This window comes from Gymnoscopelus braueri (assembly GCF_963280865.1).
Source record: "Gymnoscopelus braueri genome assembly, chromosome: 14".
NCBI lineage: Eukaryota > Metazoa > Chordata > Actinopteri > Myctophiformes > Myctophidae > Gymnoscopelus > Gymnoscopelus braueri.
Window position 1 is genome coordinate 44,368,368 of NC_137619.1, and position 18,513 is coordinate 44,386,880.

The window sequence follows — 18,513 nt, forward strand, 5'->3', positions numbered from 1 at the left end:
AGGATTTAAGAACTGGAGTGATATGCTCCACTTTCTTGGTATTAGTAAGGAGTCGAGCAGTCAGCGTTCTGAATCAACTGCAGTCGTCTGATGGATTTTTTAGGGAGACCTGTAAAGACACTGTTACAGTAGTCAAGTGACAAGTCTACTGAAGATGAATGCATGGACAAGTGTGTGTGTGTGTGTGTGCGTGTGCGTGTGCGTGTGCGCGCGCACGCCGCCTATAGTCGCTTCGTTTGGGCTTGTTTTCGTACACCTGGTTGCTCGTTTCTCTCGCAAAATCTGGCAACGCTGCCCCCACGTCTATCCTTGGCAACCTCATTATGTGTAAAGCCTCTCTGTTGTGGCTCAGTGCCCTATACTTGATCATTAATGCCCTACTTGATCCTACTACTGCATCACTCAAAAGTAGCAGATCTGCAAGCTTGAAACGCGGCGCGAAGCGACGCGTTTTGAGCTTGAAGATCTGCTACTTTTGCTATTTTTTTTATTTGAAATCTCAAAATTAACAGTTTTGGACATAATGAGGTTTCCACCTGACAGAGACGATGTGAGAAATGGACGTCGTGAGGACCATTTTCCTGGTTCTCACAAGAGAAGTGCTTGTTTTATGGTTAAAGCAGGTTTTTTAGAGGTACGAATAGAGAAAGATTCAGGTTGGGATTAGGATTAGACATTTAGAAGTTTGGTTTAGGGATTAGAAATTAGAGTTATGCCTGATTTACACTTAGTTGCTTAAAGTAGCTGCTGCAATGCGCTGTGGGCTTGTATATCTGCTATTTTGCGGCTCTAGGCTTTCGGTTAAATGTCCCCACAAGTATAGTAGGATTTGAGAAACAACCATTTGTCCTGTGAGGACCAGGAAAATGGTCCTCACAACGTCTGTTTTATGACTGAAAAAATATGTTTAGAGACACGTTTACAATTAGAAAAAGATTCAGGTTTTTTTCAGGTTCAGGTTGAAACTGAAACTGTTGTCCACACAATCAACCTAGATCCAGGTTTAGGATTAGACATTGAGATGTTTCGTTTAGGGATTAGAGGTATAGTTATGCCTGATTTACTCTTGGTTACGCGCTGGTGTCGAGCACCGAAAAATAGCCAATCTACAAGCTCACAACGCGTCAATTTATTCTTCAAATTGTTAACCGTTTTAATGGTCTGTCTCTGTGTCCATTTTGTGGCCATATATGGAGATCTCTGTATTTGTCTGTCTACCTGTATCCCTTTTATGCCCATATATGGATATCTCTATCTGCCTGTCCTTGTCCCTTTTTTGCCCATATATGGAGATCCCTGATGTTATCAGTATATGGGCATATATGGGCATGCCCATATGTAAAGTCTTTGTGCAGTGGTAAACGTCTGTGGGGAATGTCTGAAGAGTGAAAACCGACTGTGAAACGTGGACTGACTTAACTAATCAAATGGCATGTGTGGGGAATTTGGCAGGTGTGGCGGGGACAAATCAAGCTAAGGCTGCGGTTGCCATGGCAATCAATTGGTTCATTTGGGCCACGGCCAGAGCCTTTTCTGGTGTTTCTGGCTATCCGCCTATCTGACCGACTCGACGCCAGGCACTGCACTCCCTCGGGTCGTCTGCGACGCGTGTGTCGAATTTGAGGTCTGTTGGTCGAACGGTTCTCGAAATACGTGGATTACAGACAGACATACGTACGTACGTACAGAGATTCGATGGCATTCATAAAATTATTGCCCTAAAATGTCCAAATGTCCCCACAAGTATAGTAATACAAACCTGTGTGTGTGTGTGTGAGAGAGAGAGTGGGTGTGTGTGTGTGTGCGTGTGTTTACATCTCTATGGGCCGGCCAGGGAGAGCTCATTGAGTTTTTTCCTGGCATCTGTGCTTTTGATTCCAGCACACACACGCACGCACGCCAAACACAGGTGCTCTGCGCTCATTGTTAGTGAATGATGCAGTCCTCGCTGGCCCCCTGCCGCCGCCTTTATGAAATTAATTTCTATTTGTGCCACAAATTGCAATCATCTGCACAGAAAAGCTGCAGGCGGCCTGTTGTGTTATTAATCACACCCTTTTAAAAGGAGGACAATTAATCGCAAGACGCCATCACTGTGAAACACCACTGTGCCACTCACTAAAAGGTGTCCACTGTTTTTACGACCGTGGTCCATTACATGAACATGACACACATGTGATTTAAATTCCGGTAAACTAATGCCCTGCATGATCATACTAGAGCGTCACACAAAAGCATATAAAGTATCAGATCTGCAAGCTTTTGAGCTTGTAGATCTGCTACTTTTGCTACTTATGAATTTGAATCCTGAAAAGTATTCCACTGTTTGTTTTCTGATTTATGTTTTTTTGTGAGGACTGCGGATGAAAACTAGCATCTAAACTAGCAAATCCGGTGTATTTAGGTCCATGTGACGTCCATTAATATGCATTGTCCTGTCCAAATAAACAAGTAAAGTAAAGTAAATTTGTTGATACGTTAATAGTCATGCGATACTACATCTCAGAGGCACGTATTGCATTTTGACAAATTGTAAGTACATTTTGATGCCAATACTTTTTTGCTTTTACTGAAGTCAAATGTTTACTTGTAACCACATATTTTTATATTGTGGTATTGCTACTTTTACTCTTTTGAAAAAAGATTATCTGAATACTTCTCCCACCAGTGATTACATGACACACACGTGGTAGAGGGGTCATGAGGGGTCATGAGGGGTCATGAGATATGCAGTGTATTACTTGCATCCGTGCAGACAAGCGGCTGACCTCATCCTTGCTCTTTTAAGCCCCTCGGTAAGCTCACCTGATGTACTGAGCTCTGACTAGCACTTCATGCTGTGCTTTATCCTCATAACATCAGACGGCAGTGGCTCAGGAGGTACAACGGCCGCACGGGGGAGCGGAAAGGTTGCCGATTCGACCCCCGGCTACTGGGTTGAGTGTCAAAGTATAGCATAGTCTCGCGTAGCCAGACAACTATTCCACAATCTCCGAACGCTATATAGCGTCTGGAACTAATGTACACCTCCCGAAAGCCGAGAACGGAAGCTGTCATCTGTTCGTCATTCCCGTTCACGAAAATATATTTTAAAATGTCTCTACATTTTGTTTTAGAATGTCCATTTATGATGAGCAGCAAGCTATTATGCTTTGGTTATTTGTATTTATATTAGGACAAATTTGCGTGACTGTTAAGACGAAACGGAAGCGAGGAGGAGCTATCATTTGCTTTATCCTCTAATCATTTTCAGAGCTTCCATTGTTCCAGACTGTATGACGGCAGCATTTGAAAATTGTGGGAGGCAACAGTCTGGCTCACGAGACTAGTGTCGAAGTGTCCTTGAGACAAGACACTGAACGCAACATTGAACCCCTAAGTGTGTGTGTGTGTGTGTGTGTGTGTGTGTGTGTGTGTGTGTGTGTGTGTGTGTGTGTGTGTGTGTGTGTGTGTGTGTGTGTGTGTGTGTGTGTGTGTGTGTGTGTGTGTGTGTGTGTGTGCGCGCTGCGCATCATGAAACGTGTTGGATAAAGTTGCTATAGAAATGGACCATTTATGACAGTTCAGTCAGACAACTCTTAGATTGGATTAGAATATATATTTATTAGCAATATATATTTAGCAAGCTTGAGCATGGTATAGAAACAAGAGGAAGCATAGTTTGGCGTCAGGCCTCTGAATCCATTCATTCCCTGTAAGGATAACATTTTAATGAATGTTACATGCCAATTAGCATTTACAGGGAATGAATTAAACCCCCAAGGGGATCTAGAAACAGAGCCTACAGGTGGATGCCGGGGAGGCGGTGGGATGAGACTATTCATGGTCAGCAGCATACGTAGCAAGCAAGGGCAGCAGATCCGGCAGGATCTCGGCAGCAGAGCAGCAGCAGCAGCAGCGTCGCACGTCAGAGCAGCAGAAGAGCGCAACCAGACTGAACAGGTAGGCAGAGCATTACTTATAACTCACCGACCAGGAGAAGAGTGCATGTGACTTAGTCACCTGATCGGTTAGCCCAATCCCTTGAGTTGCCTGGCCTGAACTAGCTCCGTAAACTGCGCCTCATTTCAGTCAGACAACTCTTAGATTGGATTAGAATATATATTTATTAGCAATATATATTTAGCAAGCTTGAGCATGGTATAGAAACAAGAGGAAGCATAGTTTGGCGTCAGGCCTCTGAATCCATTCATTCCCTGTAAGGATAACATTTTAATGAATGTTACATGCCAATTAGCATTTACAGGGAATGAATTAAACCCCCAAAACAGCAAGAACCCCCAAAACGGCTTGAGAGCACAGGGCCTGACGCCGGACCAACCATCTGTGAGAATGGTGGAGCTCCATAATTTAACATGATATAATGACTGAGTTCCTCATCATAATTTTTTTTTTTAAATTTAACTAAACAAATGCAGCATGCATCCATGTGTTCAGCGAGCCTGATGAATCCAGGTACCCGCTGATCCCTGAATTCAGGAGTCCTAGACGGTATCCTAATATGGCGTCCACGCTGTGCCGCACCAACTCGGATTCGAAGAGGACATTCTATATTTATTTCTTTTTCAAAGAAATCTGCTATATATATACACATATATATATATAATGAGTCATCCTATGATGAATGATAACTATTGTTTATCATCCATAATAAATAAAGTGTACTGACTATGTGTGTAAAGACGTGCTATCTTTACTTAAAATCTGAATCAGTACCCAACGATTCCTGAGCAGCATTTATACTAATAGACTGCGCTTGATATGATTAGCCTGACTGCATAGCCATAGAAAAACCCAACATTTTTTTAACGCTGCCATAGAAAACCCAACATTTTTTAACGCTGCCATAGAAAACCCAACATTTTTTAACGCTGCCATAGAAAACCCAAATCTTTTTTAACGCTGCCATAGAAACCCAACATTTTTTAACGCTGCCATAGAAACCCAACACTTTTTAACGCTGCCATAGAAACCCAACATTTTTTAACGCTGCCATAGAAACCCAACATTTTTTAACGCTGCCATAGAAAGCCCACCATTTTTTAGCGCTACCAAGGAAAGCCCAACATTTTTTAGCACTATAGAATAACCAAAATTTTTTAGCACCATGACATCACCACTAAACTAAATCCCCAGCAATCCACCCGAGTTGTAATTAAAGCGTCAATAATGCTCAAGCAGCATTTATTGAATTAGCGATAGAACAGCGAGAGCACTCATACTCATGAGCTTTTTGCCTGCAGAATGTCATCCTTATTAACCAATATCTACGTAAGCTCCTGAGGACCATCGCCCCATAGATTTAGAGAAGCAGAAGACAAGCAGCGCTGCAGGTGTAGCTACACCAATACGGAGGATGGAGAAAGCCCGCAGCTTGAGCAGATCTCTCGCAGCTTTGCAGTGAACCAGTTCAAGTTTAGGCCTACAGATGGAGAGACAAACACAATGTTATTTGCAATTCTGGATTAGCCCGGCCATCCTATGACCAATTTAACCCATTTTGGGTTCATGTTGCCATTTACCGTATAGCAACATGCATTTTATATATATATATATATATATATATTTTTTTATAACTATTTGAAGTTTCCAGAACTTAGTCAGGATTTAGAAGGCGATTTTTAAATCGGCCTTGGTCTAAATGGGTTAAGCGCCATGTGGCAGCATGTTAGCAATTAGCATCATAGCAGTTGATGCAGAAAGAATATGGTATACAAGCTTAAATTATAGCTTGCAGAGCTTGACGCAGATTATTAGACATGTGAATAATATTAACTAACGCCGATATCCCTCTCCATCCATAGCCTAATAGATTTAGCACGAAATGCCATCTGTTGCAAGTCTGAATCGGCCCAACAGAGCCAGACGCCAGAGGGTTGGCAGAATTGATTTAGCAGAGTTTAGCAGCGAGGCTAGGCAGCTCAGTAGATGATGCAGCATAGGTGCCGAGAAGACATTGAGAAGCCCACATCTCAAGCAGCTCTCTCACGCTGCCTTGAGAGCCTTGTGCTGGCCCGCACAGTAGATGCTGCAGCATAGTGCTGAGAACACTGAGAAGCCCACATCTCGAGCAGCTCTCTCACGCTGCCTTGAGAGCTCACAGAGCCGCCAAGAGCGTAGGAATTATTCTTGCAATTACCATGGTAAGCCACCCTGGACGAGATGACGCCGTTATAGACCGCTGGGACAGGAATTTACTTCCTGAAGCCACTCACACATCCACAGTGAAAAGTGCGTGCTTCACTGTGGATGTGTGGGGACGCATGCTGCACGCCAATGCGCGAGTGTGGCCTCAAATCCTGACACAGTCAGTTGCACACCGCAAGCTGCTGGTTGCGCTGCAACACTCGTCACCAGTGATGAACACACCGTGATGTGGTGCCAAATATGCCGCGAGCATCCCAATCTGGCGGATAAAGCAGCGCCTTTTATACGGGGACAAAGACTTCCAGTCACCCAGCTTTTGATAAGCATGAGAAAAGCAAAGAGCCCATCAACATAGTGTAACTATTGATAACAGGAGCAGCCAGGATCGGAGTCCCTCTTTATCCGTCCTGCGAGATATTTCTCGGATTGGTGCGCACCAGCCAACATTGACAAATGACTGATATCTTGACTCTACTAAAGCCCCACCATCTATCCTGTTGCAATAACTTTACTTCTGTAAGCTTGTTGCTCATAACATGACAACATCACTTGGCAACCAACTTTTCTATATACTGACCATATACCTTCCACATGGAAGCAAGCATGCCATGATAGCTTGTGCTACCACAATCCAGAGCTATCCCCATAAGCAAGCCATGCTGAGTTAGCTTGTGCTACAATCAATTTGATAGCTTTACGCATGGGAAGTAAAACATGCTGTGTTTAGCTTGTGCTACCGACCATCCAAGCTTCCACATAAGAAGCAAAACAACTGAATTAGCTTGTGCTACGAACAATCCGAGCTCCCACGTGGGAAGCAAAACATGCTGTGCTAGCCTATGCTACAAACAATCCGGAGCTATCCACATAAGCAGCAACACATGCTGTGATAGCTTGTGCTAAACAATTCGCCTCCACATAGGCAAAACATGCTGTGCTAGCCTGTGCTACAACAATCTAATCTTCCACATAGAAGAAAACATGCTGAGCTAGCCTGTGCTACAAACAATCTAAAGCTTCTATAAAGAAGCAAACGTACTGTGTTAGCCTGTGCTACAACGTCTCTACCATCTCTTATCCAAGTGTATGCAGCAAAATGAGAATCCCTTAGCTCATCCTGATCCTTAACAAGTGTAATTTAGCAATATAAGAGCATAGCAACGGTAGAATGCAACCAATAACGTCTAATCTGCACTGCAAGTTCATTTGATTATTTCATCGTAATATGAAACGGCCTACTTTACCTCCACCACATATTAGAGCAATTGAACTGCTACATGATTTGACACTGACACTGACACTGTTGAAGACACGAGGCCTGCAAACCTGACTTCCCCAGTATCCAAGGTGAACAGCACTCATCCCCATCGGCATTAGGCATCCCCTCACCATGCATTAAGCCGGACATGGAAAAAAAGCACAAAGCAGAATATCAATAAATGCTGATAAATGACTTTGCGTGATATTGCTTTCAATTGCTAAATGTGATGTAGATGAATGCAGTATTAATGAGGTAGTGGCCATAGCGCTAGTAGTAACTTAGCATGTTCATGATCGGCACGTTTGCAGCAATTTTAGTACTAGCAGCATTAGTCGATTATAGCAGTGGTAGCAAGTCCACATCATTAGCATAATCATGATTAGCAGACATTTTGCCAGCAATTGCAGAATGAGTAGCATTAATGCAGTAGCCTAGGAATGCAGTCAACATAATTAGCATGATCATCATGATGGCACTAGTAGGAGTAGCATGCATTGACTGCAGAAACAATGTCAGCAGTTTTAGCCTAATCATGATCAGCAGTCAGTTAGTAGCAGTTGAAGAACGACTAGCATAATCTGAACAGTAGAAGCATGCAGTGAGCTTTAGCATAATGGAGACCATCGTGTTGATGGCAGCAATCTAGTACAATTTAGTACAGCAACTTCAGCACTAACATGAACATTGAGATGATGGCAGCAATTTAGTGCTGCAACTTTATCAACATGAACAGTGAGTTTTCCTACTCTGCAAATAGATGCCAGACAGCTACACGAGAGATAACTAATTTCAATGAATTCTAGCAGCATTAACATTTAAACTGCAGTGCAACTACTTCTTGAATACTACTCACAAGTTAGCTTCCCCTCTCTCCTTCGCATGGGTAGAGAAGTGTTCGGTCATCAACTATAAGCCTCAAACAACATCCGGTGGACGAGCTCTTCAGAATAAGAGTACCGTCTAAAGCCACTGAACTATCCATGAATACAATAACTATAAATTAAGCAAGATGCAGCCAACTGAGCATATCCGTGTTTTAACCAGTAGCCTACATAAAGATATTAATCTGAACATTAGAGCCAGAACAAGCAAAACGACTCACAAAGTGACGCCATGCCCTCTCTCTCTATCTACCATGGCAGTAGCACTTACCAGCCATATCGCGCGCATCCGTTCCTCTGTGAACGATAGATCGGTGATGTCATCTTTTGAGAGAGAAGCAAGCAACTAGGTCTAGAAACCCAATCTTGAGATAAAGTGAACTACTTTGAACAATACACGCTAAACTGGGGACCATAACAGAACCCCGAGCCCATCGTTGCTACGATAAGGAAACAGAAACTTAAGCAACACTGTTGGTGAACTACCGTTAACCCAGTGCCATAAAGAGAGTTCTGACACTAGCGTCGACTCCCATTGTAAGAATGGAATGCGGAAGTGCTCCGTCTATCTCAATGAGGCAGCAGTCCCAAATGTTTGGAACTATACCCAAGGAGCCCGTTTGCGGCGGGATCAAGCGTGTCGTTACTCTATTTCTACACTCTCTAGTTGACCATACTGAGATCGATCAATGACGAACGCTACTGCTTTTGAGCTGAGCGTTTAGCAAGCGATTTTTAACTTAAGTAAAGAAAGTAATACCACGTTTAGAACCAGTAGCACACAGCTGAGTAGCTATGATTAGCGCAGCATGGACAATGGCAGCACGCCAATAGCCATCAACCAAGAACAATATGAGACTATTCATGGTCAGCAGCATACGTAGCAAGCAAGGGCAGCAGATCCGGCAGGATCTCGGCAGCAGAGCAGCAGCAGCAGCAGCGTCGCACGTCAGAGCAGCAGAAGAGCGCAACCAGACTGAACAGGTAGGCAGAGCATTACTTATAACTCACCGACCAGGAGAAGAGTGCATGTGACTTAGTCACCTGATCGGTTAGCCCAATCCCTTGAGTTGCCTGGCCTGAACTAGCTCCGTAAACTGCGCCTCATTTCAGCAAGCACAGCTAAAATGAACTGGAAAAAATGTTCCTTGGTTTGCAGCAGAGAATTCAGTCTTCAGTGTTCCATCATGAATACCTTTTTTAAATTATTATTATTTGTATTGTCTTACTTCAACTGAAGGAATTCAAACTGTTGTCTACACAATCAACCTAGAGTGTAATATCGGAGGTGGTGGAAAGTAGCAAAATACATTTACTCAAGTACTGTACTTCAGTACAATTTAGACCTACTTTTCCTTTACTTGACTCTGTCCGAGTATTTTTATATTGTGGTTTGCTACTTTTGTTTAAGTAAAAAAATCTGAGTGGTATTTCCCCCACTGAGTATGGGTTTGTGTAGTTTTGTTGTGTTGTTGTGTACTGCTGTCCACAAGGCACTTCACTTGTTATTAACTCATTGAGTGCCATTAACGTGCTTCACGTGTTTTACCGCAATGGTGCAACATGCCATTAACGTGTTTCATGTGGGGTTTTTTTAAATAGAAAAAAACTAAAAAAATAATAATAATCTTTATCTGAAGATTTGCAGCTCCATCCACTCCTTGTTTTACTTATAACTGAAAAAGGCTGTATCTCGCTTCCTAAGCACTTTTTTTTTACTTTGAAAAAGAAAAAAAAATTAAAATCGTACTGGCCAGAAATAGCCAGAAATAATTCTGGCACTCATTAAATCTGGATTATTGTTTTCCACCTGCTTTAGTTTTCAATTCATTTTCATCACTGCTAAATCCCCTGGCAGGGTTTAAGCTTAGCTTTTAGGCACCTCACTTTTCACAGCAGTTGTGTGTGTGTGTGGGCGTGTGTGCGTGCCTGCGCGCGCTTGTTTGTGTGTGTGTGTGACTGTGAAGCAGTACTCAGAGTACTTAAGTAAAAGTACCAATGCCACAATGTAGCATTGTGACAAGTAAAAGGCCATGTATTCAAAATGAATGCTTGAGTAAAAGTAAAGTAAAGGGCTCAAGTGGTTAATGGTATGTTTTGTATCAATAATCTAAAATCTGCAAAGTACTGTAATCGTAATGTAATCGTAGTGGAGTAAAAAGTACAATATTTGTACAATATTTGATGTATTAGTGGAATAGAATTTTGAAGTATCAGGAAAGAAATCGAAATACTGAAGTAAAATATCTCAACATTCTACGCAAGTGCAGTACCTGAATAAATGTACTTAGTTACTTTCCACCACTGACTGAGAGGCAGTGAAAGAGGAGAGACCGTGAGTGCGTGCGTGCAAGTGTGTGTGTGTGTGTGTGGGGCGGGGGCTGTTTTGGGGGTTATGGAGATTAAAAAGACTTTAATAGCATTTTGTTCACAGTTACACAGCTGTTTTTTGGCGAGAGTGACACGAAAGGTTGAGCACACAGCATTCCACACATTTTAAGGACTCGCTCGGTGCCCAAGACGTACATCCATCCAGGACACAGCGTGTTAGTGACCCTGCTGCCTTTGGCGGAACCATCTCTCCCTTTCTGATATCCTTGAAATACTTCTCAGAATAGAAGAAAGACAGAAGAAGAAGATGGTAAAGGAAAAGATTTAAGAGAAAAGAAAAAGAAAAGAAGAACAAAGTTTACAAGAGGAACAAACAAATACATACACCAAGGAAACCACTGCTTTGGACTAACCATCTCTCTCTCTTGGAAGGGAAAAAAGTACATTACGAAGTATTGAACCGTTTCAGCCCTATTTCAAACAATAGTGAAACTAGCGCATCTACGAGCTCACAAGGGGACAACTTGTAGTTAGGTGTCAAGAGTAGCAACATGATTCCTCCTAAGCTGCTGGTGCACGCATGCCGGCGGCCCAGCACCATGTCCGTCACCGCGACAACGGAGACGTGGAGACCCAAGAAGTCGTGCGACGACCTGTTTCACAACGGGTACAGGGTGAGACCGGCAGAGCCACAGACAGGCAGCTACGAGTCTCTGTGGGTCTGTGTCTGCTTCCTGTCAAAATGGGGTACGAGTGAGACGGTGGCTGTCGAACTTTTCTTGGGATCAGGGCCCACGTGAAAAAGTTGTATTTTATTCATTTTTATTTTTTATTGCTGATTGATTGAATACTTTAATAATAAACGGTACGAGGTACAGTCAGACATTTAGGCTAAAAGGACAAACACAAAAAAGTCAGAATTTCAATTAAAAATAAAATACACTTTGTAATTTGTACTTTTGAATACTTACAGTAAGTACTTTTTAAAAACACTAGATGTGAGGTCCTCTATGCGGCCCTCACATCTAGAGTTCAGGCCGCTACGTGGCCCTCACATCTACGTCGCACTGACGATCCGACCAATATGTCGGAGTCATAGTGTCTTTGACACCGTGGATCCAGTCCGGGTTTTCAAGTAAAAATAGTCAAATCAACAGGATGTTTTTATTTAAAAAACAAACAGTACTGGGTTTTGTGACGCTCTATATTGTCTGAATCATCTTTGTTTGTGTTTGTTTACGTGCTAAAGGAGTGACTTTGAGAGCTGTTTCACCGTACAATGTCAATGAGGAGCATATTTTGAATTATCAATTTCTAATCAATAGAGTAATCATTTTTGATTTCTTATCCACCTTTGGAGTTACATCATGGCAAGGCAACCCAAACCTCTACCAAAGTGGTCTTGCCCTTTAAGCCAATTTTAATATACAGTAGGATGTACCTTTGCATACCTAAGTATTTATTTTAAAGGAAGTACTCCATTTGTACTTTACAAGTAAAATTTGACTGAGCAACTGTCACTTATAGTTATACTTGACCAGGAGTATCTATACTTTGACTCTAGTACTTTATCCACCACTGAGTATAACGTACAGTTGGCCACCGTCTACCAAGTCGTTGAGGAGCCTGAAAATAGGCCTAGACAGGACTTGTCTTTTTCTATCTCAAACACACTTATTCTGCAAGACCATTATGCTAATCCTTTAATGGAGTGCTGTGGTACAGTGTGCGTGCACCACTTTGTCCGTGGTGATTTCGTTTCTCATAATGTACACGTTTTCCTGGAGTCACTGCGTCCGTCCGTCCGTCCGTCCGTCCGCCCGTCCGCCTGCCCGCACCAGAGCACCTCTCCTCTCAGCTGTCACTTTTCTTATTATCTACGCCTCTACTTTCTGCTGTCACTGCAAAGAGATGTGGGAATACGCCTCGATTAACACCATGTGCTTCGTCTGCCCTTTCTGCATTAATGTCAATTTACATAATCTCTGTCTCTATCTCTCTCTGTCTGTCTGTCTGTCTGTCTGTCTGTCTCTGTCTCTGTCTCCCTATCTCTCTCTCTGTCTCTCTCTCCTCACAGGTTTAAGGTTCCTGAGAGCGTTGAGGTTGATCCAGTTCTCAGAAATCCTACAGTTTTTGAATATTCTGAAAACAAGGTGCAGTATATTATACAGTATATACTGTAATATACTGTACAAGAAACACAAATAATTGTGTTTCTTGGACACAACAATTGTGTTTCTTGTACAGCATATTATGTGAAATTCTAGGAAATATACTGTACAAGAAACACAAATAATTGTGTTTCTTGGACAGAACAATTGTGTTTCTTGTACAGTATATTATGTGAAATTCTGGGAATTGTGCCCGCGGCCGACCCCCAGCCTTCCCAATTGTCAAGCTCACCCGCCGCCTATGGTATGGATAGTGTTTGTACTGTGAACCATGACAACAGTATATGTACGGGTTGGAGGTTTGTATTTGCTCCTTTAAAATACATGTCATGACAACACAATGAACTGTTGAAACGTGATGTTCTACACCACTCAGTTCTCAAACTTTGTTTTTATTTCGAGGACCCGGCTCTATGCACACCAGCCATATTGTGAAGACGTTCACAGGTGTAACCAATGATACTAATGAAGGCTCTGTTCCATTCGGGTCAAACAGAGTCAGGGTGCTGATATTGTGCATGTTGACTCACTGGAAACACACTAGAATGTGTGTCCAGGGACCCTCATGGTTCCTTAAGGGGTTTCCAAATGGCCCCTTACGGGTGTGTAACGGGTCCATTTGGTTTGCTTCATTAGTATCATTGGTAACACCTGTAGAAGGAAGTGATAATATGGCTGCTGTGCATAGGGCCCACTCTCAGAGTTGCAGACAAGGTCCATTTGGAACCCCCTCAAGGAATTCTGAGGGTCCCTGTACGCCACTCTGAGAGCCACTGTCCTCTACTGTATGAGATTCATCCGTCTAGTGATTAAATTATCTATTGCAGTTTAATATCGTCTCTGTCGGGTGGAAACCTCATATGTGCCTAAGGTTAATCTGAGTATCAAAACAATAATTTAAATGTTTTTATTTGTCCACACATGGACAAATGACATCATCAACTTGTGATGAGCGTTGTCCCCCTTGAGTAAAAGATGAGCTGTTTCTAAAATAAATAACATATTTAAGGTGTTTTTAATGTAAATTTTTTGTTATATAGGGCAATTATAATGTATAAAGGCATATATAAGGCTTATTATCCGGGGATTCTTTTGAATGAGCTAAAGTACATATACGTATTGTTCAATGTCGTTCTGTCTCTGATATTAATGTTATTGTTCCTGTTGTACATAGCAATTCCATCAAGCTGGTGAACCTGTGTTCCATCTTCATAAGCACATGGCTAACGGCTGCTGGATTCATACATTTGGTAAGTGGACAGATACCAGACACAACGTACCCCAGCTTAGAGTTAACTCTTAGCTGGTTTAAGATTTTTCTAATCTTAAACCTTAAACTTTTTTTTAAAGATTTTTCAAATCTTAAAACGATTTTGAAATCTTGTATCATCACATTTAAAACAACGACGCATCACACGCTATAGGATTCTATTCAGATTACCGGGGTTTCCCGAACGCAGCACGTGACCACAGCTGGCAGTTAGCTGACTAACGGATGTAAATAATGAACGGAGCCGGTTGAATTTGCAGTGGTGATATTTCTGAGAATGCATGTTTATAGACAGTGTTCTTGTCTCATATCGTCTCTGTCGGGTGGAAAACTGTTACTTTTCAGGATTCAAATAAAAAAATAGCAAAAGTAGCTCAAAACGTGACGCTGCTTCTTTTTATGCTTTTCTGTGACACTGTAGTATGATCAAGTAGGGCACTAATTCACGAAAAAACTGGTTTCTGCCCGACAACGATATCTACAAGCCTCAGCTGTCCAACGCACCACAGGTTGTTTGGACCGGTCGCCGTGCCAGAAGTCCTCTCATTCCCTTCACGTCTGTCTCCCTGTAGACTGTGTTTCTCTCGGCTCAAGCTCTTCCTGCCGTGTCCATGCCGTTCCGTTCGGACAGTAGCGATCCAGATAAATATCAAACGTGTTTGAAAATTGTCGGGCGACCCGACCCATCCTGTGAGCAAGGATCCGATCTTTGAACCGCTCACACTAGAGCAGTGGTTCCCAAACTTTTTAGCTCGAGACCCAAAAGAGAAATTAGATGTCTCCCTGAGACCCAAACTAGTGAAATAGCAGATCTACAGGCACACAACACGTCGCGATGGGATCTACTGTTTTCACTACTTCTTGAATGTTTGTTTTTGTATTCATTTTTGGAATTTCTTCAATTATTTAGTATTTAATACTAATAGTTGCTTTGAAAAATGTGTTTTAGGCCACATCCACACGGATACGATTTTAGGTGAAACCGCATAAGTTTTTAATCGTTTGCACGTTTTGGCCACACGGAGCCGGCGTTTTAGGTCTGCAATACGCTTATTTTTGAAAACGGGTCCCAGAGTGAATTAATCTGAAAACGCCACCCTTGCGTCTCCGTGTGTACAACCAAATACGGCAATACGCATCTTTCCTGAACCGATGACGCTATAGCTCCACCTCTCGCTTAAACCCGCCCCCCCCCGTCCCCCCACCCCCGTCCCCCCGTTCCCCCACCCCCCGAAGACGCCACCCTTGCGTCTCCGTGTGTACAACCAAATACGCTTCTTTCCTGAAACAATGACGCTATAGCTCCACCTCTCGCTTAACCCGCATGCGCCGAGCACCCCCCCCTGCATGCGTGCCCGCCGAACCCCCCCCCGACCCCCCCCTCCCCCCCGACCCTGCATGCGCCGCCGCCCGCCCCCCCCCCCAACAACAAACACCCCGACCCTGTCAGCGTTGCGTTTGTACTACTTAACGCAATAGGGCTTTTACAGCCACAAGTGGACATGGAGTAAATGTACTTAGTTACTTTCCGCTTAGTTACTTTTTAATGTACAGTATATTCACGTGCATACAAATGAGCCATGCGGTCTTATAAGAATGAAAACAAACCTTGCTGTTGACCATGGATCACATGACGGTCGTCTGTTACGACGATCATGGATGAACTTCAACCTGGTGTTTGCACTTTCTCCAATTATAACCCGTTCATCTACATAAACGTTCATATTTCTAATATAAAGTGCTGACCCCATGGCCACGGATGTTACACTTATGTATGGGCCCGCATAAGTACACCTATCTTCCGTATTGTTCAATAAAAATCATTTTAATCCGATTGGTGGCCATTGACTTCGAATTTTCTCCATTGACTTTCATTTACGCGACCCTACCGGTTGGGAGGAGTATTGCACTCTAATACATTATAACTCTATGAGAAAATGGCTGCCGATCGGATTAAAATGCTTTTTATTGAACAAATAGCTGATGTCACTAAGCCACTTCTTCTGGGCTTGTTTTCATAGACCTGGTTGCTTATTTTTCTCGCAAAATCTGGCAACACAGGTTCCGTTCCGTTCACTTACTAGCTCAATGATTAATGAATGAACAGTATAATAATAATAATAATAATAATAATACTTCGCTAATAATATAAATAATAATATATAAATAATCAGTACTCAAGATGACTATATTTTATTTTCGGTTCAGGTGAACCAGTCTATGAAATGAATGATTGTGACTCTGACTGGGCACACTGTCATTACATGATCTGGGGCACAGATGTAATGACATTTTTTCCAGGTAGCGTGCCTTTGCGTCCGCGTTCAGCTTCTCTCTGTATGGTATGTCTCTGTCACGCATTGTGTGTGTATGTGTTGTAGACTTTACACAGACTGTGCGTTCAGGAGACGTTGTGAGTAGCTGTCAATGTTAGTAAAGTAAAAGTAAAAGCAAGTAAAAGTAGCAATACCACAATATAAAAATACTCTGTTACAAGTAAAAGGCCTGTGCTCAAAATGTTACTTGAGTTCAATCAAGTAAAAGTACAAAAGTATTGGCATCAAAATATACTTAAAGTACTGAAATGTTTGAAAATAGCTGATCTACAAGCTCACAATGCGTCGCGATGCGCGTTGTGAGCTTGTAGATCGGCTATTTTTAAATAGTCTATGTAAAATAGGGCAAATAAATAAATATAAATGTTTTATAATGTCATGATTATATCTGCAAAGTCACTAGTATTAACTAAAGCGTTCAAATAATTGTAGTGGAGTAAAAGTACAATATTTTCCTCTGAGATGTAGTGGAGTAGAAGTAAAAGTATTGGAATTTGGAAATACTCGAGTAAAGTGAAAAATACCTCAATTGTACTTAAGTACAGTACTTGAGTAAATGTACTTAGTAACTTTCCTCCACAGCACCACCCACAGGCCAGGCATATATACTACAGCGTTTTCAGTTTGTGGCGTTTTCAGTGATTTCGTGTGGACACACACATTTCTTGAGACGATTCCGTGTGTACGGTAAACTTTTTGAAAACAACTCTGTGACATTTTTTAAAACGTCTCCGTGTGGATATGGCCTTAGTTTTCAATCATTTGAAATAATTGAAAATAATTGTTGGAAACAAAGGAAAAAAAGGGGGTATTTACTTTAACCCATAAAAATGTGTCCGCGACCCACTAATGGGTCCTGACCAGTATTTAGGAAACACTGCACCAGAGGATAATCATGCCCGACATTAGCTCCCGATCTAGTGGCATTTTAAGTAACACATTTAAAATAAAATCGGAGTACATCTTCCACCACTGTTACACTGGCGTTATTAAGCAATATTACGTGATACGAGGGGGTGTGCGTTTGCGTTATTGTGATAATTGCCAATAATCACGATAAAGCACACCCTCGAGTGTAATATTGTGATTATACAACAGTTACCATAAAAAAATACATATATCAAAATATATTCTTATTGCAGGACATTTCTCTCTCAAAATAACAACTGCGAGTGTTATGAGTGTTATCTCTGTTATCCTGGAAATACATGGGGTCCGTCTGACAGAGACAGACAGAGTCCTTGTTTACTCAGCCACGCTAGACAACTTTTCTCAGACTGGACACATAAAGAAACAAAACTTAACTGTAGGGTTGGGTACCGAAATTCGGTTCCAAGTAGGAACCAAATAAGAAATTGCGGGTACCGGGTACCCATAAAAATGATTGTATTTTGGTTCTGCATATCGGTTCCTAGACTAATAACCGTTCAAACAAAGGCTTCATGATGACAAGTCTATCTGTCAGGACCTGTCTAACTTACGTGACTACGCATTCACGCTGCACTGCGCGCACACACACACACACACACCGCAACACGTTTAGATGCGAGCAACTCGGAGCGAGCAACAGGCATACTGTGAAATATGGACCGTGGCAAACGCTCTAAAGTGTGGCTTCACTTTAAAAAAGACCCAGATTAAATGGGAAAATGCAATACATGTGGAAAGTTAATTAGTTCTAAGACAGGTTGCACGTCTAATATGACGAATTGAAACATCCCAAGACAGCATGGCATTCATCTGAAAGAGTGTACGGTGTTTGACGTGTTGTGGTCTCTGTCCGACCGGTAACCGGAAGGCTCACCCCAAAACACGCTCGCCCCCATTTTTCGGTGACAAAACCGAGTGGTCACAATGTTTGTTGTCAAAGGACTATGTTTATTTGGATGTAAGCTACTGTTATGTACTGAATGCACTTTGTTTTATTCCTTGAATTATTTATTTAAGGGAAGACTATTTGCCGTTTTTGCAGTGAATTCAGTTTCCAGTAGATATTTGGCCCCAATGCTGCTCAGACAGGCTTTTATATTTGTTATTGTCATTGTCAGTAGTAAGAAGTACAACACTACTGCCCTGGGATGTTACTCTCTGTCTTAAATTGACTAAGGCTTAAAAT

The 18,513-nt window shown here is 42.2% G+C and overlaps 1 protein-coding gene across 4 annotated transcripts in view; it reads left to right on the top strand.

The window, feature by feature from the left end:
- The window catches only part of kcnma1a (potassium large conductance calcium-activated channel, subfamily M, alpha member 1a), a 285,057-nt gene that overhangs the window by 167,628 nt on the left and 98,916 nt on the right, over positions 1 to 18,513 (top strand). For all 4 annotated transcript variants that reach the window (XM_080448764.1, XM_080448765.1, XM_080448767.1 and 1 more), the window contains exons 6-7: positions 12,698 to 12,773; positions 13,966 to 14,041. In XM_080448764.1, the coding sequence (XP_080304890.1) occupies positions 12,698 to 12,773; positions 13,966 to 14,041 (152 nt within the window). The remainder of the gene's footprint in view (positions 1 to 12,697; positions 12,774 to 13,965; positions 14,042 to 18,513) is intronic.